A 27,393-nucleotide genomic window follows, 5' to 3' on the forward strand; every position below is an offset into this window, starting at 1 on the left:
TTGCTACTGTTGAATAATTTTTCTGGGCATTATTCCATTTTCCAGAATAAAATCTTATAAGATATTCTTGTTTTATTTGAGGATCTATGTGTTTTAAGATTCCTCCAAAACCTATATCTGAAGCATTAGTTTCAACAATTTTATCCCATTGGGAATTAGCAAGCATAAGACAAGGAAAATTTTTAATCTTTTCTTTGATATTTTTAACAGCTATAGTATGTCTTTCAGACCAAGTTAAATGATTTTTCTTTAACCTATCATATAAGATAGCAGAATCTTTAGTAAGATCTTTTATATAAGGAGAAATATAATTTAAACTTCTTAAAAATCTTTGTAACTGATTTTTATCAGTTATAATATCTGGAAATTTCGAACCAAATTCTATACTTCTTTGAATAGGAATTATTTTTCCTTTGTCAATCATATGACCAAGGAATCTAATATTAGTTTGAAATAAAATCATTTTAGATTTTGATATGACAAGACCATTTTGAATAACAATATTTTTAAACATATCTAAATGTTTAAAATGTGTTTCAATATCATTAATATAAACAATTATAAAATTGCTATAATTATAAAAAATATCATTCATAATTTGTTGAAATTTGAAGGAGCATTTTTAAGTCCAAATGACATTACTGTTCATTCATAATGTCCTATTAGAACATTAAAAGCAGTTTTATACCTATCAGATTCTTTTATTTGAATCTGCCAAAATCTTGATTTTAAATCAAATTCTGAAAATATAATTGCATGAACCAATCTATCCAATAAATCTTTTTTATTAGGAATAGGATGCCTAATCCATTTTAAAACCTTATTAAGAGGTTTATAGTTAATTACTAATCTAGGAACTCCTCTTTCCTGTTCAGAATGTTTATTAACATAAAAAGCAGTACATGACCAAGGAGATTGAGAAGGTTTTATTAAACCTTTATCTAGTAATGAATGAATTTCATTTTTACATAATTCTAAATATTCAGAATTCATTTGACAAGGACGAGCCTTGGTTGGAATATTCTTTTCATCAAAATTCTCTTCATATGGAAGACAGATAATATGTTTCTTTCTATTCCAAAAAGCATTTGGAAGATCATTGCATATTTCTAATGAAAATTTATTATAAATAATTTTAATTTTTTCCTGTAATTTAGGATTTTGTAATTTATTATCTATAGTTAAAATATTAACTTCTTCTTTTAAAGAATTAATTTGAAAAGTTTTCCTATCAATCTTTTCTTGTAATTCATTAAGAATTCTATAAACATGTTTAGTTATAAACTTAAAAGCAATAGGATTACCTTGAAAAGTTCCTATTATACCTGTTTCATCAACATAAGTTAAAGGATAAATTTGATAAATAAAAGAAAGACCAAGTATAAGTTGGCTAGAAATATCTTTTGCTAATAAAAAACTGGTTAAAATACAGTTTTTATCTTTGCAAATTGTAATCCCCGAGATTTTACCATCGTAATTAGACATTGATTAATTGACAGAATTGAGATTTCAAGAGCTAAAATAAGATGTGAAAAGAGAAGCCGGGCGTCGGTGCATCATAAGTCAAGATGTTGGACAGAACATCTGGCGCCCGAGCGGCACATTACAACCGCCCGAGCGCCAATGCACCATAAGTCTACCCTTTGGACAGAACATCTGGCGCCCGAGCGGTAGTGTTTGACCGCCCGAGGGCCAGGGGATGAGACTATGAGGGCTAGGGAAGAAAGTCTGGCGCTCGAGCGGTATTTTTTAACCGCCCGAGCACCAGTGTTTAACAAGCCAAGTGTAAGGACCGTGTATCGTATTATCGTAAATCCTATATGATTATCGATAATTCATGAATTTGATATGTGATTATACATTTGATGTATATTATGACAATGAAATTGAGAAATGAATATTGCATATGAATTGACGTTGTAAGAGCTCGAGTGGAGAGGTCGGACGCCAACTTAGTACAAACAAAAATAATTGTACAGAACGTGTGGCGCCCGGATGGTAGAAAATGACCGCCCGAGCGCCAGGGTATGTGACATTTATGTTCTGGCAGAACATGCCGCGCCCGAGCGGTAATTTGTGACCGCCCGAGCGCGGTGTACTTGTTAGCCGGGGGCAGAATGTCTACCGCCCGAGCGCCGAAGCGGTGATGATAAGAATGAGTTTTCTTCTTCTTTTCTTTCATTCTAACCGTAGGTTCGAGAGAGAGAAACGAGAGAACTCGATTTTCTTCCGTCCAAATCGACTTCGAAACACTGTCTAAACGCGAAACAAATTATATATTTGTGATCTTCGCGTCGAGGGCTTCTGACTGAGATAATTTTCTTCTAGTTCCAGCAGCTCTAAATATCAAAGTACTGGAATAGTATGTATTTGAAGTTGAATTTCTGATATGTAGTAGAATAACCGACAAGAAACTTATATTCGAAGTTGGAATTGAATTATGATATGAATTTGATTTGATATGAATTTTTGAAGTTTCAAATGATATTTGAAACTAATATTAATGATTTTGGATTATGTTATTGATTGGAATGAGTATGTTATTGATGTAGATAAAGTATTATACCGATATCTTCAGGCTACATCAACTGGAAACGAAGAATTGAGGTATGTTGTGACCGGGTAACATACGACAGGTATCTGTATTATATGATATATGTCGGATTGATTTGATTGATTGGAATGAGATTATGTGTCTATATGCCTTATTTGTTGATTGATGTGGCATACATGACATTGAAATTCAGATATCGATGTATAAAATAAATGTTTTGTTAACACACATCATTTTATGCATACATCGATACATGACATGCACGTTGAGCTATGATCCTTGGATACCTTGATATGATTGGATTGGATTCCGGGGTTTGTGAACACAATCGCTATGCCGGTATTATATGACCCGTAAAGCATAGACAATTGTGGCCCCATATGATTGGATATGAGATTTGGGATTTGATGGCGCTTTGCCGACGCTATTATACGAGTATCTCATATTGGCTGGTGTGCCAGCTCGAGCATTGATTTAATAGCGATTCGTTTGATTCTGACATGTGCTCAGTAGATGGGCATTTGAACTGGTACCTCCACGACATACATGCATTGCATACCATATATCATTGGTTAGATATATGTGGTATATATGATTGGTTGTTCCATACGGAGCTTTGCTTACCCCCAAGGGGTGCTGTTGTTGTCTTTGTGTGTGGACATTGGCTGGTACTCCAGGATATCAGGAGACCGGAGAGGGTACTTCTGGAGGGAGCCACAGCTTGGGCTGAGGTTTTATGTTTATGTATTGTTCCCAGTATATATGTATATGTATCTATATACCGGGGCATGTCCCGAGAATATGAGTTGTTTGTATATGATTGATTTTCATTTCGTGTGGGCATGTTTATGACGTGAGATTAAATACTATTTTTAGTATTCAAATAAAATGATTTGGGCTCATTGTAAAGAAAATTTAAACTCGTTTTTCGCTGTAATTAGTTAACCCTAATCAGATTGCATTGTAATAACGATTAGGAGCTAAGGGCCCCACACTAGATGGTATCAGAGCATAGCTGGGAATGCTCGATTGAGTCTTGTGTACACTTAAATAGGCACAAATGAATTGTGCGTATGTGTTTGAATTATTTGTATTACTTGCTCTTATTTGATTTGAATTGAGTAAGTATTTGATGAGATTGACGATATGAGATGATGAGATTATGAAATTGTGATATTCATCTTTTGATTTGTAGATGGATCCCAAAAATGAAACTGCGAGTAGCAGTACTGAGAAGATTGTTGGGCAATTTGAAGGATTGTCCATGGATGTGGTGATGGCTCGATTCCAGGATTTGAAACCACCGAGGTTCTTTGGCACTGAGAGTGCTGAAAGAGCTGAGGCCTGGCTGAAGGATATCGAGCACTTGTTTAATATTGTTGAGTATTCCAAGGCTCGGAGACTGAAACTTGCTCTTTATCAGTTGAAGGACCGAGCTAAATCTTGGTGGGAAGCCGCTGAGATTGGATTGAAAGTAGCCGGGATTGAAGTCACTTGGGATGTCTTCAAGGCCCAGTTTTTGGAGCAGTATTCCCCTCCTTCATATTATACTGCTCAGTAGAATGAATTCAATAATCTACAGCAGGGAACGATGTCTGTTACGGATTATGCTTCGAAATTTTCTACTCTGTTGAATTATGCACCTCACGTAGCTGGGAATGCGAAGGCAAAATATAACAGGTTTGTGAATGGATTGCATCCTGCTATATATATTTATGTTGTTTCTAGATTGCCTACCAGCTACGCAGAGGCAGTTGAACGAGCCTAGGCAGCCGAGGCTGGACTTAGGAGAGGAGGTCCACAGTATACTCCTCCACCTCCGGTGTCAGCTCAGCAGCCTACTTTGCGACCGAGGGGTAAGAAGTTTAAGAAGACTGGTTCTGTTTCTTCGTCTCTTTCGAGTTCGAGTGGATCACAGCGAGGGAGTCCTGTGATTGCTCCCTACTATAGTCATTGTGGAGGTAAACATACTATCGAGCAGTGTCGAGGTATGTTTGGTACTTGTTATCATTGTGGGCAGGAAGGCCATTTCTCTCGAGTTTGTCCGAACAGGGGTACGACTTCTCCTCAACCCCAGCCAGGATTTAGAGGTGGCCCTGGTATGACGAGACCTGCTGTTCCTATTCCATACTTTCAGCAGTCGAGTGTCCCACGATATCGAGGACCGGGTGGTCAGAGTGCCCAAGTTCCTCCTCAAGTGAGAGTGTATGCCATGACTGAGGATCAGGCGGGAGAAGCTCCTGGAGGCGTGATTGCAGGTATTTGCACGCTTTGCGATTATCCTGCACGTGTTTTATTTGATACAGGAGCATCTCATTCATTCATATTTCATGCATTTGTTGCATCTCACGATATTGAGTGTACCCCGTTGTATGATATTTTGTCGATAGCCACGCCAGCAGGGAAGATTATTTTGTCTGAAAAAGTTGTGCATAATTGTGTATTGATATATGAGGATAATGTGGTATTTCTGAATTTGATTGTCCTCCCAATGCACGACTTTGATTGTATTGTTGGCATGGATATCTTGATGATGAATCGAACTACTGTTGATTGTTGTCATGGAGTGGTTCGATTTCGACCGATTGATGGACCCAAGTGGAATTTTTATGGCAAGGGTTCCCAAGCCAAAATTCCATTGGTATCTTCCTTTGAAATGTCCCGATAGTTGACTAGCGGAGATGAGGGTTATCTTATCTACGCTATTGATATTTCGAAGAAGGAGTCTTCTTTATCTGAGATTCCTGTTGCGAAAGAATTCCCGGATGTATTTACCGATGAGATTCCTGATTTTCCTCCTCATCGAGAAGTTGAGTTTAGTATTGATCTTGTGCCGGGGACTGCACCTATTTCTAAAGCTCCCTATCGCATGGCACCTCTGGAATTTAAAGAATTGAAAGAACAATTACAGGATCTTCTTGATAAGGGTTATATTCGACCGAGTGTATCACCTTGGGGAGCTCCAGTTTTATTTTTTCGAAAGAAAGATGGTACGATGCGAATGTGTATTGATTATAGGCAACTGAATCGGGCTACTGTGAAGAACAAGTACCCACTTCCTCGTATTGATGATTTGTTTGATCAGCTTCAAGGTACTTCTGTATACTCGAAGATTGATCTTCGTTCTGGGTATCATCAAGTCCGAGTTCGAGACGAAGATGTGCCTAAAACTGCTTTTCGTACGAGGTATGGCCACTATGAATTCTTGGTTATGCCTTTTGGTCTTACGAATGCTCCTGCTATTTTTATGGACTTAATGAATCGTGTCTTCCGAGATTATCTTGACCGATTCGTTATCGTCTTTATTGATGATATTCTTGTGTATTCGAAATCGAAAAAGGAGCATGCTGAACATCTGAGACTGGTACTTCAAACTCTTCGTACTAGTCATTTATATGCTAAATTGTCCAAATGTGAATTCTGGATGGACAAAGTGGTATTTTTAGGCCACGTCATTTCGAAACATGGCATATCTGTTGATCCTTTGAAGGTCGAAGCTGTGTTGAATTGGCCAAGACCTACGAATGTTCCTGAGATCCGTAGCTTCATGGGTTTAGCGGGATATTATCGTCGTTTTATTGAAGGATTTTCGAAGATAGCTAAACCTATTACTCAACTGACACAGAAGAATCAGCGATTCATTTGGTCAGATGAATGTGAAGCTAGTTTTCTTGAATTGAAGACGAGATTGACCACAGCACCTGTGCTTACGATTCCTTCAGGTACCGGAGGATTTGTGGTTTGTACAGATGCGTCTGGTAAAGGTTTTGGCTGTGTTCTTATGCAACATGGCAAAGTGGTTGCTTATGCGTCTCGTCAATTGAAATCTCATGAAACACGTTATCCTGTTCATGATCTCGAATTGGCTGCCATTGTGTTTGCTTTGAAGATTTGGTGCCATTACTTGTACGGAGAAAAGTTTGTTATTTATTCGGACCATAAAAGTCTGAAATATTTCTTTTCTCTATCTGATTTGAATATGAGGCAACGCAGGTGGATGGATCTCTTGAAGGACTTTGATTGTGAGATTCAATATCACCCTGGACCGGTGAATGTTACTGCGGATGCCTTGAGTCGGAAAGTTTATGATTCTGTTTTAGCTTCCGTCAATATCGCCAAGGTACATGAGGATATTTGTACTTCTGGCTGGACTTTTCACTCGAATTGGAATTCTGTCACTGTCTCAGCATTGCAAACTGAGCCGAATTTGATATCGAAGATACGAAAGGCCCAACGAAGCGATGCTCAGATCCAAAAGTCGAAAGAACTGGTATCGGCAGGACATCAATCTGGATTCCAGATTCCTTCTGATGGTTCTTTACGACTTAATGGTCGGCTGGTAGTCCCTCATGATTCTGATTTGAAATCTGCCCTTCTTCGAGAAGCACATTGTAGCAAATACAGTGTTCACCCTGGAGGTCGGAAGATTTATTTGACATTGAGACCTCAATTCTGGTGGAAACGTATGAAGAAGGACATTGCTGAGTTTATTTCGAAATGTCTTGTCTGCCAGCAAGTGAAAGCCGAGAGAATGAAACCGGGAGGATTTCTCCATAGTCTTGAAATCCCAAAATGGAATTGGGAACATATCGCTATGGATTTTGTGACTTATTTACCTCGTTCGCCCAAGGGCTGTGATGCTATTTGGGTGATTATTGATCGGCTTTCGAAATCTGCGCATTTTATTCCGTATGAACGGACTTATCCCTATAAGAGAATGACCCGTTTATACATCGAGAATGTTGTGAGACTGCATGGTGTGCCAGTCTCGATTTTATCTGATCGTGATCCCAGATTTGCTTCTAAATTCTGGGGTAGTTTCAGGAGGCGATGGGTACGCGTTTGGCTATGAGTTCTGCTTATCATCCTCAAACTGATAGCCATACTGAGCGTACGATTCAGACTCTAGAGGATATGTTGCGTGCTGTTGTAATGGACTTCAGAATGGGATGGCAAGATGCCTTACCATTGGTTGAATTTTCTTATAATAATAGCTTTCAGACGAGTATCGGTATGGCACCGTTTGAAGCTTTATATGGGAGACGATGTAGATCACCGTTATTCTGGGATGAGATTGGTGAGAGACAATTGACTGGACCTGAAATGATACAGGAAATAAACGATAAGGTTCAGTTGATTCGGCAGCGGATGAAAGCTCCTCAGGATCGTCAAACGAGTTATGCGAACAAACGAAGGCGACCCTTGGAATTCCAGAAAGGTGACAGAGTGTTTTTGAAAATATCTCCCTTTAGAGACACTGTTCGATTCGGCATGCGAGGGAAATTATCTCCTCGTTATGTTGGTCCATACGAGATTCTGGATCGTTGCGTATCGATTGGCATTGCCACCAGCTCTATCTGCCATTCACGATGTATTTCATGTTTCTATGTTGAGGAAATATGAACCGGATCCATCACATGTACTTGCACCTGATGAGGTGGAACTTGATCCTTCTCTTTCCTATGTCGAACAATGTAAGGCCCGAGAATTTGATTACCGTAATCGGAAATGATTTGGATATATTTACCGTAATCTGAGATTAATCTGGGATGATTTCTTGATTAATTGAAGTGATTATAGACGGAACGGAGTGGACTCGGAAAGACGAGAACAGACGTGAAACACATGTGCGAGGGTGTGCCTTCGCGCACTTGCGCGACGTGGACGGGAGCACATGCGCGAAGTAGGCAGAATCTTTCGCGCACATGCGCGGCGTGTAAGCGCGCACATGCCCGGAATGTCCAAAACCTTGGGCGCATATGCGCCGAGATGGGCGCGCATATGCGCGAGTGGGTGTGTGCACGAGACAATAAGTCTCGCGCATATGCGCGACGATGGGGCGCGCATATGCACTCGTCGCGCATATGCGCGAGCACTACAGTAGCAATTTCCGGATAAAGCTTCCGGCGCATATCCGCGGATGTTGGGCGCGCATATGCACGCGGCATGCAAAACGGAAGATTGCAACTTGGTGTGTATAAGCGACGTCTATATATATATATATATACATACAAACGTTCAATTCTCTTTAGATTTGAGAAAAGGGTCGAGAAAGGTTACGAAATAATCCTTACGCCTTTTTCTTACTTAGTTTGTGATTTACGAACAATCCGCCCGTTTGATTTTGAATCTGAGTATAATACCGAGTTCCTAGGGACGACACCTTCAACATGACGTAAGTTTTGTTACGTTTAGATATCGTTTGAAATTATGATATTGTCAGAATTGAATAGGAATCATATATGATGTTTCTGATACAGTGGACATCGTATAATCGAAGTCAGATTAAAGAACAGACTGGTTATGTAATTGTTATGATTTTTGGAATTGATTAATTGAGATTCGATATCAGATTTGTATTGTTATTGAAATTATGAGTTGCACCGATATTGATTATGAGTTCTGGTATTATATCTGTGGTGTTGGAATTGACGGGGTTATCGAGACTGTATTGTTATGCCGTCGAAACATCCGTAAATTGATATTGATAAGATTCGGTATTGGTTGAGATTGTATTGTGGTATCATATGTCGATTAGCATTGATCAGATTATGTTTTGATTTGAGTATTAATCAGAACAGGTTTTGAACTGAGTCATGTACTGATATTGTATCTATTCGATTGTCATTATCAGATTGGGTATGGTCAGAGTTGATTTCAATACTTCTTCTTCGTCGGACCGAGAAGATAAAGGTATAAATTAATGTTGAGTTGGGATTGCACAACTCGAGTGAGGTTTGGGCTCGAGTTTCCCTAAATCACATACTTTACCTTATTGTATTGATTTGATTGATATACTTGTTCTCTTGATTGATAGACAGCAGGTATTAGACGAGTAATCTTGTGACAGAAGTGCCTGATAGTGGTGGGATCGCCACGGGCACATTGCACGATGTCACAAGATAGTGTATTGGCGATTGTGCCAAAGTCTGTCACCGGATGTTTGGCTATCGATGTGGATAGAATTATAACTTCTTCTATTACTGATAATTGATATTATATCGATGTGGATAGAATCGGAGCTTCTTCTATTACTGGTGATCGGTACCGTATCGATGTGGATAGAATCATAACTTCTTCTATTACTGATGGTCGATATCATATCGATGTGAATAGAATCGGAGTTCTTTCTATTACTGGTGATCGATACTATACCGATGTGGATAGAATACGAGCTTCTTCTATTAATGGTGATCGATACCATATCGATGTGGATAGAATTGGTATTTCTTCTATTACTGGTGATCGATACCCTATCGACGTGGATAGAACTGGAGTTTTTTCTATTATTGTTGGTCGATATGAGAATGCCAACTTCTGGGAATCGGGATCCCTAGACTAGGATTGAGTCTAGTCTTAAATGTGGAGTCATGAGTCTAATTGACAGTTAATATTGAATTATGTTGATTATGTTCTTGAATATGGTACAGGATGAGTTATGTTCCTAATGATGATACATGTTTAGAATAGGATTTATTCTTGATATGGATTTATATTCTGATCTGAAGACATGTTAGACATATCTGTTATATGCGGTTATATTGTTGTTATGATTGCATTTATACATGATTTATACTGAGAATGTAATTCTCACCGGAGTTATCCGGCTGTTGTCTTGTTTGTATGTGTGCATGGCAACAGGTGGGATAGGATCAGGGTCAAGAAGAGAACGAGGCTGGACTAGATAGCGTGGAGATCCGGGCTTCGAAGCAACTTAGGATTCAACACTGATATATAGTTGAACTAGTTGAATTCTTGTAGATAATACAAGAATTGTATGTTATATTTAATATGTAATTTGAATTGAATTACATTACGTTTCCGCTTTGTATTTAAAAAAAAAAAATTTAGACCCTGTTTATTATAATTGGTTAAATTATTCCTAAAGACGATTAAGGGATGAATTAGCGTCCGGGTCCCCACAAACAACCTGTTCGAATTATGGATCGAAAGGAAAAGATATTGAGAAATAAATCGATTCCTTTAGTACGAGTGCAATGGACACGACATGGTGTTGAAGAATCAACGTGGGAATTGGAGAGCAAGATGCGAGATTCGTATCCGCATTTGTTTGATTCTATGACATCTGTTCCATTGTATTCGATGTATTCTGATCCTTTTTCTGATTTTAGTTTTGATATGTACTATAACTTGTGACATATGTATGTTTGCCAATGTTATGAGATGTTTGAGATTTCGAGGACGAAATCTTTTAAAAGGGGAAGAAATGTAAGGACCGTGTATCGTATTATCGTAAATCCTATATGATTATCGATAATTCATGAATTTGATATGTGATTATACATTTGATGTATATTATGACAATGAAATTGAGAAATGAATATTGCATATGAATTGACGTTGTAAGAGCTCGAGTGGAGAGGCCGGACGCCAACTTAGTACAAACAAAAATAATTGTACAGAACGTGTGGCGCTCGGGTGGTAGAAAATGATTGCCCGAGCGCCAGGGTATGTGACATTTATGTTCGGGCAGAACATGCCGCGCCCGAGCGGTAATTTGTGACCGCCCGAGCGCGGTGTAATTGTTAGCCGGGGGCAGAATGTCTCGCGCTCTGGCGCGAGAATTCTACCGCCCGAGCGCCGAAGCGGTGATGATAAGAATGAGTTTTCTTCTTTTTTTCTTTCATTCTAACTGTAGGTTCGAGAGAGAGAAACGAGAGAACTCGATTTTATTCCGTCCAAATCGACTTCGAAACACTGTCTAAACGCGAAACAAATTATATATTTGTGATCTTCGCGTCGAGGGCTTCTGACTGAGATAATTTTCTTCTAGTTCCAGCAGCTCTAAATATAAAAGTGCTGGAATAGCATGTATTTGAAGTTGAATTTCTGATATGTAGTAAAATAACCGACAAGAAACTTTTATTCGAAATCGGAATTGAATTATGATATTAATTTGATTTGATATGAATTTTTGAAGTTTCAAATGATATTTGAAACTCATATCAATGATTTTGGAGTATGTTATTGATTGGAATGAGTATGTTATTGATGTAGATAAAGTATTATACCGATATCTTCAGGCTACATCAACTGGAAACGAAGAATTGAGGTATGTTGCGACCGGGTAACATACGACAGGTATCTGTATTATATGATATATGTCGGATTGATTTGATTGATTGGAATGAGATTATGTGTCTATATGCCTTATTTGTTGATTGATGTTGCATACATGACATTGAGATTCAGATATCGATGTATAAAATAAATGTTTTGTTAACACACATCATTTTATGCATACATCGATACATGACATGCACGTTGAGCTATGATCCTTGGATACCTTGATATGATTGGATTGGATTCCGGGGTTTATGAACACAATCGCTATGCCGGTATTATATGACCCGTAAAGCATAGACAATTGTGGCCCCATATTATTGGATATGAGATTTGGGATTTGATGGCGCTTTGCCGACGCTATCATACGAGTATCCCATATTGGCCGGTGTGCCAGCTCAAGCATTGATTTGATAGCGATTCGTTTGATTCTGACATGTGCTCAGTGGATGGACATTTGACCTGATACCTCCACGACATACATGCATTGCATACCATATATCATTGGTTAGATATCTGTGGTATATATGATTGGTTGTTCCATACGGAGCTTTGCTCACCCCCAAGGGGGGCTGTTGTTGTCTTTGTGTGTGGACAATGGCAAGTACTCCAGGATATCAGGAGACCGGAGAGGGTACTTCTGGAGGGAGCCACATCTTGGGCTGAGGTTTTATGTTTATGTCTTGTTCCCAGTATATATGTATATGTATCTATATACCGGGGCATGTCCCAAGAATATGAGTTTTTTGTATATGATCGATTTTGATTTCGTGTGGGCATGTTTATGACGTGAGATTAAATACTATTTTTAGTATTCAAATAAAATGACTTGGGCTCATTGTAAAGAAACTTTAAACTCGTTTTCCACTGTAATTAGTTAACCCTAATCAGATTGCATTGTAATAACGATTAGGAGCTAAGGGCCCCACACCAAGTAACCGAACAGAGTGTTCGGCGCTCGAGCGGTAATTGTTAACCGCCCGAGCGCCGCTGGAGATGAAAGAAAAACAAGACACGTATCATGGACATGCAATGAATATTTATATGTGTTAATCCTTCAGAAATCATGAGAAAGAGTCGAGAATTCTCTTCAGAAAATCCTTACGCCTTTTATCTTGTAGATTCGTGATTTGTGCAAGATCCACCCGTCTGATTTTCAATCCGACTTCAGTACTGAGTTTCTATCGACGAGAGCTTTAACTGGACGTAGGTTTTATTACGTTTTGTGATGATTTGAAATTATGATACTGCCAGAATCAGATATGATCCATATATATTCTTCTTGCGATATCAGACGTTGTATAATCGAAACCGGATTGATCCATATACATACTTCATCTTATTGCATTGATATTTGCAATTGATGTGATTGATATCTTGGGTCTATTGATTTAGGTATTGAGTCATAGGCTGATGCGCCTAGTCGTAGACGATTGATCTCGTGACAGAGGTACCAGATAGTGATGGAATCTTCACTGGGCCATTGCACATTGTCACAGAGGTTTGGCAAGATATGCCAGGGCTGATATGCCTAGATGATTGGTCGATAGGCCAAGACAGATGTGCCTAGTCTGTGGCTGATTCGCCAAGACGCCGGACGTTTGGTTATATCGAAGTGGATAGAATTGGAGTTTTTTCTATTACTGATATTCGATATGGAAAGAGCCAAAGCCCGTGAATAAGAACGTACCACCACCCCGATCGGGAGTGTAGGTTGGTGTATGTTCTTATTCCGATCGGGATCCCTAGATTAGGATGAGTCGAGTCAGAGTCTATGAGTCACGGAGTGTGATTCAGAGTTTGTATTGATTCATGTTTCTGATTTTGATACATGTTATGAATATTTGTTTCATGCTGATATACCTGTTTATATGAAATGCATGTATACACGATTTATACTGGGAATGTAATTCTTACCGGAGTTATCCGGCTGTTGTCTTGTTTGTATGTGTGCATGACTACAGGTGGGACAAGATCAGGATCAGAAAGACGATGAGAGATTATAGTTAGCGTGGAGATCCGGGCCCAGAAACAAAATATGATTCAGCACTGGATGTATAGTTGTTGAACCTAGTTGAGATAGAGACATGTAGTACTCGATTTGTACTTTGATTTTGACATGTATATCAGATAGATTACTGTTACGTTTCCGCATTTATAATTTAAAAAGAAAAAAATTTATTCTCACTTTTTTTAATTGTTATATTTGACATTAATAATGATTAAGACATGAATTAGCGTCCGGGTCCCCACAGCAGGTGGTATCGATATATCCTTTAGATTGAGATAGAAGCTAGTGAGCGGGGTAGATTGAGTTTTCTTTCCTTGCTTTTACATGCTAGCAATCTATTATGATTTACTGCTTTGTAATACATGTTACTTGATTTATTTGATTTGATTTGGTAATAAGTATTAGTTAAAGTGAATCAGAACCGATTCTTGATCAGCAGTAAGATGATTAGAGGAGGACTGAAACAGGTTTGTTGTATCTGGTTACTAACCCTTTTGATAATCAGATTTATCTCCTCAAAGAATCCCAGAATAGGGATAGTATCTTGATTGATCAGATGGATGTGTCAGAAACTCCGATGGAAATACAGTTGAAGAGGTTTCAATCATTGACACCGCCTATTCTGAGGGTTACTGACACGACTGTTGATTGTGAGAGCTGGATAGATGATATAGAGATATTGTTTGATTCACTTGAGTACTCGGATGAATGTAGAGTTAAACTGATTGGGCATCAGTTACAGGAGGTCGCAAAGAGCTGGTGGATTGTAACCAAGCAAGCTTTAGAACAGCGTGGTACAATGATTACTTGGAAGATCTTCAAAGTGGAATTTTATCGAAGGTTTTTCCCAGTTTCGTACCGAGAAGATAAGAGGGCAGAATTTGAAAATTTGAAACAGGGTCAGCTAAAAAATGAAGAATATGTTGCTCAATTTTCTACCTTGCTACGTTTTGCTCCTCACGTGGCTGAGAATGATGAAGCTGTGACTGATCAGTTTGTTAAGGGATTGAATCCTGAGATATTGACATTGGTAAACACAGGCAGACCCTATAATTTTGTTGATGCTCTGAGTAGAGGCAAAAGAGCCGAAGCCAGTCTGATGAGACAGAAAGGAGCTTCGTTGGTGCTTCCAGCATCGAGACCACAGCAACCACCTCTCGGACTTCAGAGTGGTAGTATCAGTGGTGGAAAGAAAGACTATCTGAAAGCCCGAAAGAAACAGTTCAAGAAGTTAGGAAGTGGTTCGTCTAGTTCCAGTGGTTCTAGTCAGAGTTACACCGGAGTCTATTGTAGCACTTGCGGAGGGAGACATCCCACTGAGCAATGCCAAGGAGTATTTGGTAGTTGCCGTATCTGCAAACGATCAGGACATTTTGCGAGAGTATGTCCACAGAGAGGTTCCCGAAGATTCCACGGAGCAGAATCATCTGGATCAGTGACTCCGACTTATAGACCACCATCTGTTGTTCACTCTTCCCAACCACTCCCTATTCAGACACAACCAGGGCCAGAAGGAAGGCAGAGTAGTGGCAGTGACCGAGGGACAGACCCCGGATGCACTTGACGATTTAGTGGCAGGTAACTGTTCTTTTATGATTATTATACGTATGTATTGAGAGATATATACTCAGACATCTTATACTTGATTTCTGAATGAACTGCATTGATGTATGCTTTATCTGTTGAGTTAGTGTCTGCTGTAGTATTTTATCTCTTTATTGTTTTGGGAGAGTTTTGATAACAATGAACTCTGTGAAACATCGTATACTACAGTGAGATGAGAATGAGACCGAGTTAGCTTGTATTGTATCTGTGTTGTCTGAGCATTACTGCATTATTGATATTGATATACTGATCAAGTACAAAGTTACCATAGACTGATTCCGGAAGATGGTAAGATTCGGACCTGAAATGGCCGAAGAAGGAATATTGTACAGTGAGGGATTCTAGATTTAGAATTCCTTTGATATTCGTATTATCTATGACTTGATCATTACAGAAAGGAGCGGAGGGACTCCTTATGTATTCAGTTGACTTACTGAAGTTGAGTCCATCATTGGCTGATTTGCCAGTGACATGAGAGTTACTGATGTTTTTCCCAGATGAGACTCCGGGTTGGATTTCAGCTAGGGAGATTGATTTCAGCCTTGACTTGATACCAGATACTGTTTTATTTTAAAACACCGTACCGAATGATACCGATTGAATTGAAGGATTTGAAAAATCAGGTAGAAGATTTACTAGCCGAGAGTTACATCTGATTGAGTGTTTCTCTTTGGGATGTATCAGCTATGGTTGTGAGTTGATAAACTCTGTATTTAGAATATTTTGATGATTTTCTGATTAATTGATCTATGATATTCTGGTATATTCGAAGAATATGGCTGATTTTGTTGAATATCTGAGTATTGTATTGAATATTCTGAGAACTGGAAATTAGTATACAGAAACTGTTGAATTGTGAATCTTGATTAAGACACATTATATTCGGGGCTTGTTATATCTGAAGATGATATATCTGTTGATCCTAGCACAGTGAAGCTATAACTAGTTGACTGAGAACGACATCAGTGTCAGAAACTTGTAGTTGCATGAGTTTTGCAAGCTACTGTATATGATTGGTATTTTGAATTGTTTGAGAATGATTAGTTTCTGGAGCAGTATTTGATATAGATTGTATACAGTTGAGACTCGATACCGTTCAAGCCGAACCAGAGCTGATTTTGAGAGTTACAACAGTTCAGAAAGTTGATCAGAATGGGCAGAACTTGATTATCGATAGTCAGAGCAAGGTATCGATCAGAATATCAGGTATGTGACACTGCATTGTATGTGAATAACCGACGTATTGTGCCAGATGTTTCGGATTGGAAACAACAGATATTGTCAGATGTGTACAGTAATTGATCCAGTATTCACCCGGAAGGTAGAAAGATGTATACCGATATATGATAAATTAAAAAGACAATTTTGGTAAGAAACATATGAGATCAGATGTGGCAGAGTGTGTACTGAAATGTCTGAATTGCCGACAGATGAAGACAGAAAGAAAGAACCAGGAGATTGGTTATATAGCTTATCGATTCCTGAATGGAAATGAGATCACATTTCCAGGGATATCGTGATGAAGCTACTGCAATACTCTCGAGATTGAATATCGACTTGAGATAAGAATGACCGACTGACCAAGTCTGCGAGTTCTAGTTCGTACATGGAGACGTACAGGTATGACTAGATTACTGAGATTTCTGTTAGTAAAATGATCAGATTACACAGAGTGCCGAGATTTGATTATATCAGACCATGATTTTTGTTAGCCTTACACGTTTGGCAGAATGTATAGCAGGTTCTTCCATATATCATCCACAGACTGATAGATAGTCGGACCGGATTATCCAGACACTAAAAGATATGCTTAGAGCTATAGTGCTTGATTTTAGCACTAATTGGAAGGATTCATTGCCACGATGTGAGTGGTCGTACATCAATAGCTATCAAAAGAGTATAGAGATGACATCGTTTGAAGCGTTGTACGATAAGAAATATAGATCCCCTTTTTATTGGAATGTTATCTCTGAGGTTCCTGAGATTGGACCTGAGATGATCAGAGATATGACAAAGAAAGTGCCGCTGATTCAGAAGAAAATGAAAGCAGCACAAGATAACAAACCAAATGTGCCAACGTCAGATGACGACAGTTGATAGTTGTACAAGAATTTGAATATTGAACTGATTTAGAGAAAACCGATTTGGTAGCAGGTAATGGTATTGACTTACTATGAACTCTGGATTGGTATATACGGATATTGTATAGCCAATATTCTGAGATTGATTCTATTAAAGTTACTTCGAGTTGTATTATGACATTATAATTCTTGGGAATCAGAAGAAAGCTACCTTGGATGGGAATCAGAATCAACAGGAGAAAGCAACTCAGAACAAAGACTATTCAGCTTGTGAAAGTTCAGTGGAGTCGTTATGGTATTGAAGAAGCTACCTGGGAGACTGAGTTAGACATGAGACAGAAATTCCCAGAATTGTTTTATTGGTGGGAGTATTCTTATTTTGCTTCTATTCTCCATTCCTTATTGTATCTGGTGGATATCTGATGTGATAGCTGATTTGATTACCTGTGATTTCGAGGACGAAATCGTATCTTAGGGGGGGAGAAATGTAATGCCCGAGATTTTACCATCGTAATTAGATATTGATTAATTGACAGCATTGAGATTTCAGGAGCTAAAATAAGATGTGAAAAGAGAAGTCGGGCGTCAGTGCATCATAAGTCAAGATGTTGGACAGAACATCTGGCGCTCGAGCGGCACATTACAACCGCCCGAGCGCCAATGCACCATAGGTCTACCCTTTAGAAGGAACATCTGGCACTCGAGCGGTAGTTTTTGACCGCCCGAGCGCCAGGGGATGAGAACATGAGGGCTTGGCCAGAAAGCCTGGCGCCCGAACGGTAGTTTTTGACCGCCCGAGCGCCAGTTTTTGACAAGACAAGTAACCGAACAGAGTGTTTGGCGCTCGAGCGGTAATTGTTAACCGCCCGAGCGACGCTGGAGATGAAAGAAAAACAAGACACGTATCATGGACATGCAATGAATATTTATATGTGTTAATCCTTCAGAAATCATGAGAAAGAGTCGAGAATTCTCTTCAGAAAATCCTTACGCCTTTTATCTTGTAGATTCGTGATTTGTGCAAGATCCACCCGTCTGATTTTCAATCCGACTTCAGTACTGAGTTTCTATCGACGAGAGGTTTAACTGGACGTAAGTTTTATTACATTTTGTGATGATTTGAAATTATGATACTGCCAGAATCAGATATGATCAATATATATTGTTCTTGCGATATCAGACGTTGTATAATCGAAACCGGATCGAAGAACAGATTTTTTATGCAATTGTTATGAATTTTCAGAGTTGATTTGATTGTGAATAGACCGAGTTGATATCAGAATTGTGTTGTTATCGATTATGAGATGTTGGGTATATTGATATTATTCAGATTTGGATCAGATGAGTTGTTGATTCGTATATACTGATATTATATTGCCGGTATTGCGAGCTGAGCTTGTACAGATTTGAGATTATGATCTGTTATTGTTGAGATTATGGGTTGTACTGATATTGATTATGAGTCGTGTTATTATATCTGTGATGTTGAGATTGACGGGGTTATCGAGATTGCATTATTATGCCGTCGAAACATCAGTAGATTGGTATTGATCAGATTCAGTATTGATTGAGATTGTATCATTGTATCATTGACATAGATCAGAGTATGTCTTGACTTGATATTGATCAGAACAGATTTTGAATTGAGTTGCATATTAATATTGTATTTCTCGGTACGTCATTTCTGATTTAGTGACATTGATAGCTTCGACTTCGAGACTTCGACAGAGCCAGATCGAAAGAACGAAAAGAAAGGTATAAATTGATGTTGATGCGGGATTGCACAACTCGAGTCCGATTCGACTTGAGTTTCCCAAAATCACATATTTCATCTTATTGCATTGATATTCGCAATTGATGTGATTGATATCTTGGGTCTATTGATTTAGGTATTGAGTCATAGGCTGATGCACCTAGTCGTAGACGATTGATCTCGTGACAGAGGTACCAGATAGTAATGGAATCGTCACTGGGTCATTGCACATTGTCACAGAGGTTTGGCAAGATATGCCAGGGCTGATATGCCTAGATGATTGGTCGATAGGCCAGGGCAGATGTGCCTAGTCTGTGGCTGATTCGCCAAGACGCCGGACGTTTGGTTATATCGAAGTTGATATAAGTGGAGTTTCTTCTATTACTGATATTCGATATGGAAAGAGCCAAAGTCTGTGAATAAGAACGTACCACCACCCCGATCGGGAGTGTAGGTGGGTGTATGTTCTTATTCCAATCGGGATCCCTAGATTAGGATGAGTCGAGTCAGAGTCTATGAGTCACGGAGTGTGATTCAGAGTTTGTATTGATAGATGTTTCTGATTTTGATACATGTTATGAATATCTGTTTCATGCTGATATACCTGTTTATATGAAATGCATGTATACATGATTTATATTGGGAATGTAATTCTCACCGGAGTTATCCGGCTGTTGTCTTGTTTGTATGTGTGCATGACAACAGGTGGGACAAGATCAGGATCAGAAAGAGGATGAGAGATTATAGTTAGCGTGGAGATCCGGGCCCAAAAACAAAATAGGATTCAGCACTGGACGTATAGTCGTTGAACCTAGTTGAGATAGAGACATGTAGTACATGATTTGTACATTGATTTTTACATGTATATCAGATAGATTACTGTTACGTTTCCGCATTTATAATTTAAAAAGAAAAAAATTTAATCCCACTTTTCGTAATTGTTATATTTGACATTAATAATGATTAAGACATGAATTAGCGTCTGAGTCCCCACACAAATATATACTTTAGGTAATTTATAATTTATTTCTAATTGTTAACCTCCTGCATGAGAAAGGGAGTGAGTAGTTTTATGAAAATATTTTGTAAGAATTAATCCTTCCTATAATGGCCCGAAAATTCGTGTTTGAAAATTTGCGGAAAAATTCAAAATTTTCTTTTTAAAATAATTAAAATGCCTCATTTACCAAAATAAACTGATAAATCAAGTTTAATATCCAAAATAGCAGCGGAAGAAATTATTGTTCGCAAAATAACAAGTTTAAAGTAATCCAACAACTGATAAAAATGTTTGAGCATAAAAATGATAAATGCTGTAAATGAGGTCCTCGGGTTCCACTACTGCCGACCCAAGCTGGCTCACTGGTCCCCGCCCTCGGTCCCGACCACATCCGTACCTACAACAATCAAGTCTAGTGAATCTAAAGACTCAATATGCATATATTGTAAATAACTATTAAATAATGTAATAAAATTGCATGGGATAAAATATCATGTCATGAGGCATAACGTGAAAATAACTTATCATGAGCAATTATCATACGTGCATAACTGACTGAAAATCATAAGTGAAATGTTTGCTCAATCGAGCCCTGTCATAAAATAACATGTCATAAATTTTCTGTTGAGATTATGGTCTACGCAAGTGGCCCCTGCACTGAACTGAATTGAACTGACCGGTAACTGACGACCGGGTGAAGTAATAATCGTCTGATCAGACTAATGCCACAGTATACTGAGTGGAATTGAACTGAACCGGTAACTGACGACCGGGTGATGCAATAATCCCATGATAGTGAAATAGCCACAAGCAATATCGCATAAATCTCAAAAAAATGAATATTTTATATTTTTATGCACGTAATATAATTAAATGGCGGCCTGTATTATTTTACCACATGGATTGGATCGTTCCCAGACTCGCTGCGACCTAAATTTTAACATGAAAAATATGCAAATGATTTTCTTGACCCAACTTTGTAATTGAATCAAAAAACGAGACAATTACGCCCAACGACTTCGTATTTAATCATGACTCCGTGCCAACCTGAACCAACACCGAATCGTCATTTATTCATGATTAAAATACACTTAGAATGATGAAATAATGCTCCTAAAATGGTAAGTGCCAAAATTTTGGTGAATGGAGGCCAAAACATGAAACGCTCTTTCAAGAGTCAATTTGGCACATTGCACCGTAATTCCTTGTACGACCTCTAAAATGATCCGAATCACAAACGGCCAAAAACATGACCTTCCCAACTCGATGAGGTACTGTCCAGTCCAAGGCCATAGGCTAAAAGCCAACCAAGAACCCGAAATGCACCTCTGAACCGACGCACCACTTGCTGTCCACAAAATACAGCAGCAGCGCCTTCGTTTCCTTGCGTCGTTTTCGAGTCTACCGGCCATTGGGGCTTGCACCACGGACCAGAACCTCTTACCAACATCCTAAGGAATGATTTGAACCATGGCTAAGGGCCCTAGGTCAGCCACAATTCGAACCACGCCCTGAAACCGACCGAAAAGTCCCACCCGAGAGCACTTCTGCGCGCGTGGGGTTATCGGCTTCGTTTGCTGCCACGGACCATTCCAATGGCCATTTGATTGACCATGGCACAATCTAGATATCAAGGGGTATGGAGCGAAGCAGGGCTAAGGTCCAGAGGCCAACCGAGATTCACCCCAACCCACAAAACCGAAGCTACATGCAGAATAAAAAAATGGGGATCGAGGGGCTGTTTCTTGTTTTTGATTTGAAAACCGATACCACCATGGACCAAGCCTCAAAAGGGTTACTTGGTCACGTCTTAGACATAATAAGGAGATGTTATAACCATGGCTATAGCCCATAGGGCAGCCAAGATCAGAACCATCAGCCTTTGACAGCAAACATAAGAAAATCGAACCCAAATGGCAATAGGGACGTGTTGCTGTCGTTCTAGACTTCCAGCGGGTATGGGGCTGAAACCAACGTTCTTTCATGACCCTAACATGTCCTAGTACATGTATATATGCAGCCTCGAGTCCCTGGAACGAGCCACCCCTGAAATCAAAATGAAACATACCCAACGTGAAGCATAATAGAAACAAAATCTGTGAAGAATTTATTTCTTGTTCTTGTTGCTGAAAATTTCGGTTTTCTCCTTCATGATTGATGCACACATGATGTTTTAAAATATTATTATGACTTTATTGAAGAGTCAATAAAAATATAAACATGCCTTGGTTCGTTTTGAAAGAAAAACGAACGAGACGACGACGCGGCGCGGAGGAGACGGAGTGATCTTCTTGTTCTTGCTTCTACTCGATTTTTATCTCCTATTTTCTATGGCTACCTCACGATTTCTCTCTGGTTTTTCTTCTGAATTTCGGTGGTGAGGAAGGGGGAATGATGGTTAGGAGAGATGGAGGGGGTTGCAATATAAAAGGTATGGCAAGACCAAGTCTTGCTCTCTTTTGAATTTGAAATGGTTTGATATCAAAATGATTGTTGGAGGGATAGATGGGGTGACCGATTCTTCATGCGAAACAAGGCTAGGATAATGATCTATTATTAATTAATGGTGGTTAATTAATGAAAAAATTATCATGTTAAGAAATGACAAGGAAAGGGTCAAAGGTAGTTAGTTGTCAAAGAATTGTTTTCTCACTAAGGGGTGACCGAAATTAATCAAATAAATGGAGGAGAAATATTGTTTAGTTAGTGTATTTTAAAACTTTAGAGCCTTACCTATCCTTTAAATAATTTAGTGTATTAACACATTAATTATGGAACCTAAATGAACTTATTTCCTATTTAACTCAAGTTACTTAAATAATTCCTTAAACCTTTTTTTAACTTAAATTAACTTATTAGCTAGCTAAAATAAATTCTGGGAATGATTTCTAAATCTTACATTTTATCTCAAAACTCCAACTCCAGTCCGGCCTCACTTAATTAACTGAAAAGGCAACAATTAAACTACTGCGTAATATAATTAAATTTAAAGGAAAGAATTTAAATACTCATGCAATAAAATAATTTTAATTTAAAATACTAGAATTATGCATGGCTTATACGTAGTCTAATTTACGGGTTCTACAAATCTCCCCCCCTTAAAAGAAATTTCGTCCTCGAAATTAAAACTTACCGAATAACTCGGGGTACCGACTCCTCATCTCTGGCTCAGAATCCCACGTAGCTTCCTCCTCTGAATGGTTGAGCCATTTGACTTTCACTCGCTTAACTAGCTTGTTCCGAAGATTCTTCTCCTGCCTGTCTAAGATCTGCACTGGTCTCTCCTCATAAGACAGGTTCGGAGTAAGCTGCAACGGCTCAAAGTTCAAGACCTGCGAAGGATTCGCCATATACTTTCTCAGTATAGAGACGTGGAACACATTGTGTACTCCGGCCAGAGTCGGCGGAAGAGCCACATGGTAAGCTAGCGTCCCAACTCTGTCGAGGATCTCAAATGGTCCAATGAATCTCGGACTGAGCTTCCTTTTCTTTCCGAACCGCATGACACCCTTCATAGGTGCTACCTTCACGAAAACATGGTCGCCAACGGAAAACTCTAGATCTCTCCTCCTCTGATCTGCATAGCTCTTCTGTCGGCTCTGAGTAGTCCTCATCCTATCCCGGATCTTGACTACTACATCGGCAGCCTGCTGAATAATCTCTGGACCCAACTCTGCTCTCTCTCCTACTTCATCCCAATGAACAGGGGATCTACACTTACGGCCATACAGTGCTTCATACGGTGCCATACCTATAGACGACTGGAAACTGTTGTTATAGGTGAACTCCACTAATGGCAAGTTCGACTCCCAAATCCCAGAGAAATCAATCACACAAGCACGGAGAATATCCTCCAAAATCTGAATAACTCGCTCTGACTTACCATCTGTCTGAGGGTGGAAAGCTGTGCTAAACAACAACTTCGTACCCATAGTCGAATGCAAACTCTTCCAAAATGAGTAAGTGAATCTGGGGTCTCTGTCAGATACGATAGAAACTGGAATACCATGAAGTCGGACTATCTCCCGGATATACAACTTTGCATACTGAATCATGGTGAAAATCGTCTTAATAGGCAAGAAATGCGCAGATTTGGTAAGACGATCTACAATCACCCAGATAGCATTTGATCCTCTGACTTACTTCGGTAATCCGGTCACGAAGTCCATGGTAACATTCTCCCACTTCCACTCGGGAATGGGAAGAGTCTTGAGCAAACCTGTTGGTCTCTGATGATCCGCCTTCACTAACTGGCAAGTCAAACACTCGGATACAAACTGTCTGATGTCTTTCTTCATCCCAGGCCACCAATACAATAACTGCAGATCTCGGTACATCTTCGTACTCCCTGGATGAATAGAGTACGGCGACATGTGGGCCTCTGATAAAATATCTGCTCGGATAGAACCACTGCTAGGAACACACATCCGGTCTCGGTATCTCACTATACCGTCGCTAACTGAATTCAAGATACTGCCCTTGGCCTCATCCCTCTGCTTCTACTTTTCCAAATGCTCATCTGCTGGCTGACCACTGCGAAAACGGTCAATAAGGGAAGACTGGATCGTCAAAGTAGATAGACGAGGAACTCTACCTTGAGGATATGACTCTAGATCAAACCTCTGCATCTCTAGCTGAAGAGGTCTCTGAGTCGTCAAATGAGCCATCACTGCGACTTTTCTGCTCAATGCATCCGCAACTACATTAGCTTTACCCGGGTGGTAGCTAATGTCACAGTCATAATCCTTCACAAGTTCCAACCAACGCCTCTGACGCATGTTCAGCTCCTTCTGCGTAAAGAAATACTTGAGGCTCTTGTGGTCGGTAAAGATCTGGCACTTCTCTCCATACAAATAGTGCCTCCAAATCTTCAAGGCGAAAACTACGGCGGCCAACTCTAGATCATGGGTAGGGTAATTCTTCTCATGAGTTTTCAGCTGTCGAGAAGCATATGCTATCACCTTCCCATGCTGCATCAACACCGCGCCTAAACCGAGCTTCGAAGCATCGGTATACAAAACAAAATCTCTGGGCCCTGACGGCATGGCCAAAAATAGTGCTGAGATAAGAGCTTGCTTCAAAGTATCGAAGCTCTTCTGACACTCATCGCTCCACACAAATTTAGCATTCTTCTTGGTCAATGATGTGAGTGGAACGGCAATAGAGGAGAATCCCTTAATGAATTTCCGATAGTATCCTGCTAGCCCAAGAAAACTGCGGATCTCTGATGCATTCTGCGGCACAGCCCAATCTTTGACTGCTGCAACCTTCGCTGGGTCTACCTCAATGCCACTGCTAGAAACGATGTGGCCTAAGAACGCCACCTTCTCTAACCAGAATTCGCACTTACTGAACTTTGCGAATAACTTATGCTTCTGCAAGGTCTGCAACACTGTGGTCAGATGTCTGCTGTGATCCTCCTGATTCTTTGAGTAGACGAGAATGTCGTCTATGAATACTATCACAAACTGGTCAAGATACGGCTGAAATACGCGATTCATGAGATCCATGAAGATTGCTGGCGCATTCGTCAGACCTAACGTCATCACAAGGAACACATAGTGGCCATAACGAGTCCTAAAAGCAGTCTTGGAAACATCGGCATCTTTCACCCTCAACTGGTGATAACCGGAACGTAGATCTATCTTGGAGAATATCGAAGCTCCCTGCAACTGGTCAAACAAATCCTCAATCCTCGGAAGTGGGTATTTGTTCTTCACTGTAACCCTGTTCAACTCCTGGTAGTCAATGCAAAGCCTCGTAGAGCCATCCTTCTTCTTCACAAATAAGACTGGCGCGCCCCATGGTGAAAAACTCGGGCGAATGAACTCCTTGTCTAGAAGTTCCTGAATCTGCTTCTTAAGCTCTGCCATCTCTATCGGTGCTAGTCGGTACGGTGCTTTGGATATCGGAGCCGTACCTGGTATAAGCTCAATATAAAACTCCCCCTCTTTCTCGGGTGGCATACCAGAGACGTCCTCAGGAAAAACGTCTAAGAAATCTCTAACAATAGGAACATCTGTGGCTGAATGAATGGGAGCCTCGGGGACAGATATAAAAGTCGCTAGTAACGCCCGACACCCTCTATGCATGAGCTTCCTAGCTAGGACATAAGGTATAATGCGTGGTAAAGGAAAGTACCTGTCTGGCTCAAATAAGAACTGTTCCATCCCAGGCGGTCGGACTAGAACAGATCTCCGCTGGAAGTCGATCAAAACTCTTTTCCTTAGAAGCCAGTCCATTCCCAGAATGATGTCAAACTCTGGCATCGGCAACACGATCAGATCCGCATAAACGAGGTTGCCATGGAGCTCAAGATCTATATATCGGATCACATTGGTAGCTGCTATCTCCTCACAAGAAGGTAATACTACCGAATAGGCTACATCTAACCCAATGGTCTTGACCTTGAGAAAATTAGCAAAGGTCTCCGAAATGAAGGAATGAGTAGCCCCTGAATCTATCAAGGCCTTCGTAGCGGAACCAGATATAAAAATTCTCCCTGAAAGATCGAAACTCTAAGTTGAACCCAATAGTTACAAGAACTAAACTTATAGACATGCAAAGGCCAGAGTTCTTCTAACCTAATTCTCGAAAATAATACTGAGTAGAGCATGCAATCCTACTGCAATTCTATGTTCAAAAATCTTAACCCAAAACATTAAACCCCAAATGTAAACTTAAAGCTTAAAGGTACCTGTCATAAGCATGGTCTCCGGGTTAAGTGGTCTGGACTACCACACTTATAACACTTCCCTGAACCAAACGTACATGCTCCAGGATGGCGGCGTGAGCACTTGGGACAGACTGGGTGCTCAAAGGTCCTTGGGACTGCACGTCTCTGATGCTGCTACCTCTGTCCTCTGTTCTTGGGTGGGCCATGGAAAGACCTCTTGTTCTGATGCTGCTGCTGAGGAGGAGGAGGGCGGTGTGGTACTGGGACTGGTCGCTTACCCTGGCGGTCCCTCTCAATGTCGATCTGATCTTGCTCTGCAGCAAGAGCTCTGGAAACCGCGACTTCAAAAGTAGTAGGGCCTTCCACTCTAACATCGCGGCGCAAGATCGGCCGCAAATCATCCATAAAGTGTCTCAGTTTGGCTCCAGCCTAACTCGAGATCAGGGGCACAAAGTGGCAACCCCTCTCAAACTTACGGACGAACTCCGTAACAGTCAGATCACCCTGCCTCAGGGTCATGAACTCCCTGGTCAACCTGGAACGCACCTCATCAGTAAAATATTTGGAGTAGAATACCTTCGTGAAGCGCGTCCAACTCACCGTAGCCAAGTTCAAAGCTACTGATGCTC

The 27,393-nt window shown here is 39.9% G+C and overlaps 1 protein-coding gene across 1 annotated transcript in view; it reads right to left on the bottom strand.

Annotated features, from left to right (window-relative positions):
- The window catches only part of LOC142520201 (uncharacterized), a 65,333-nt gene extending 38,164 nt beyond the window's left edge, over positions 1-27,169 (bottom strand). Inside the window, exon 1 of the mRNA XM_075623203.1 lies at positions 27,043-27,169. Coding sequence (XP_075479318.1) covers positions 27,043-27,169 — 127 coding nt within the window. The remainder of the gene's footprint in view (positions 1-27,042) is intronic.
- Positions 27,170-27,393: the final 224 nt, after the last annotated feature.

The sequence above is a fragment of the Primulina tabacum genome, chromosome 12 (genome assembly GCF_025594145.1).
Source record: "Primulina tabacum isolate GXHZ01 chromosome 12, ASM2559414v2, whole genome shotgun sequence".
In the NCBI taxonomy this organism is placed as follows: domain Eukaryota; kingdom Viridiplantae; phylum Streptophyta; class Magnoliopsida; order Lamiales; family Gesneriaceae; genus Primulina; species Primulina tabacum.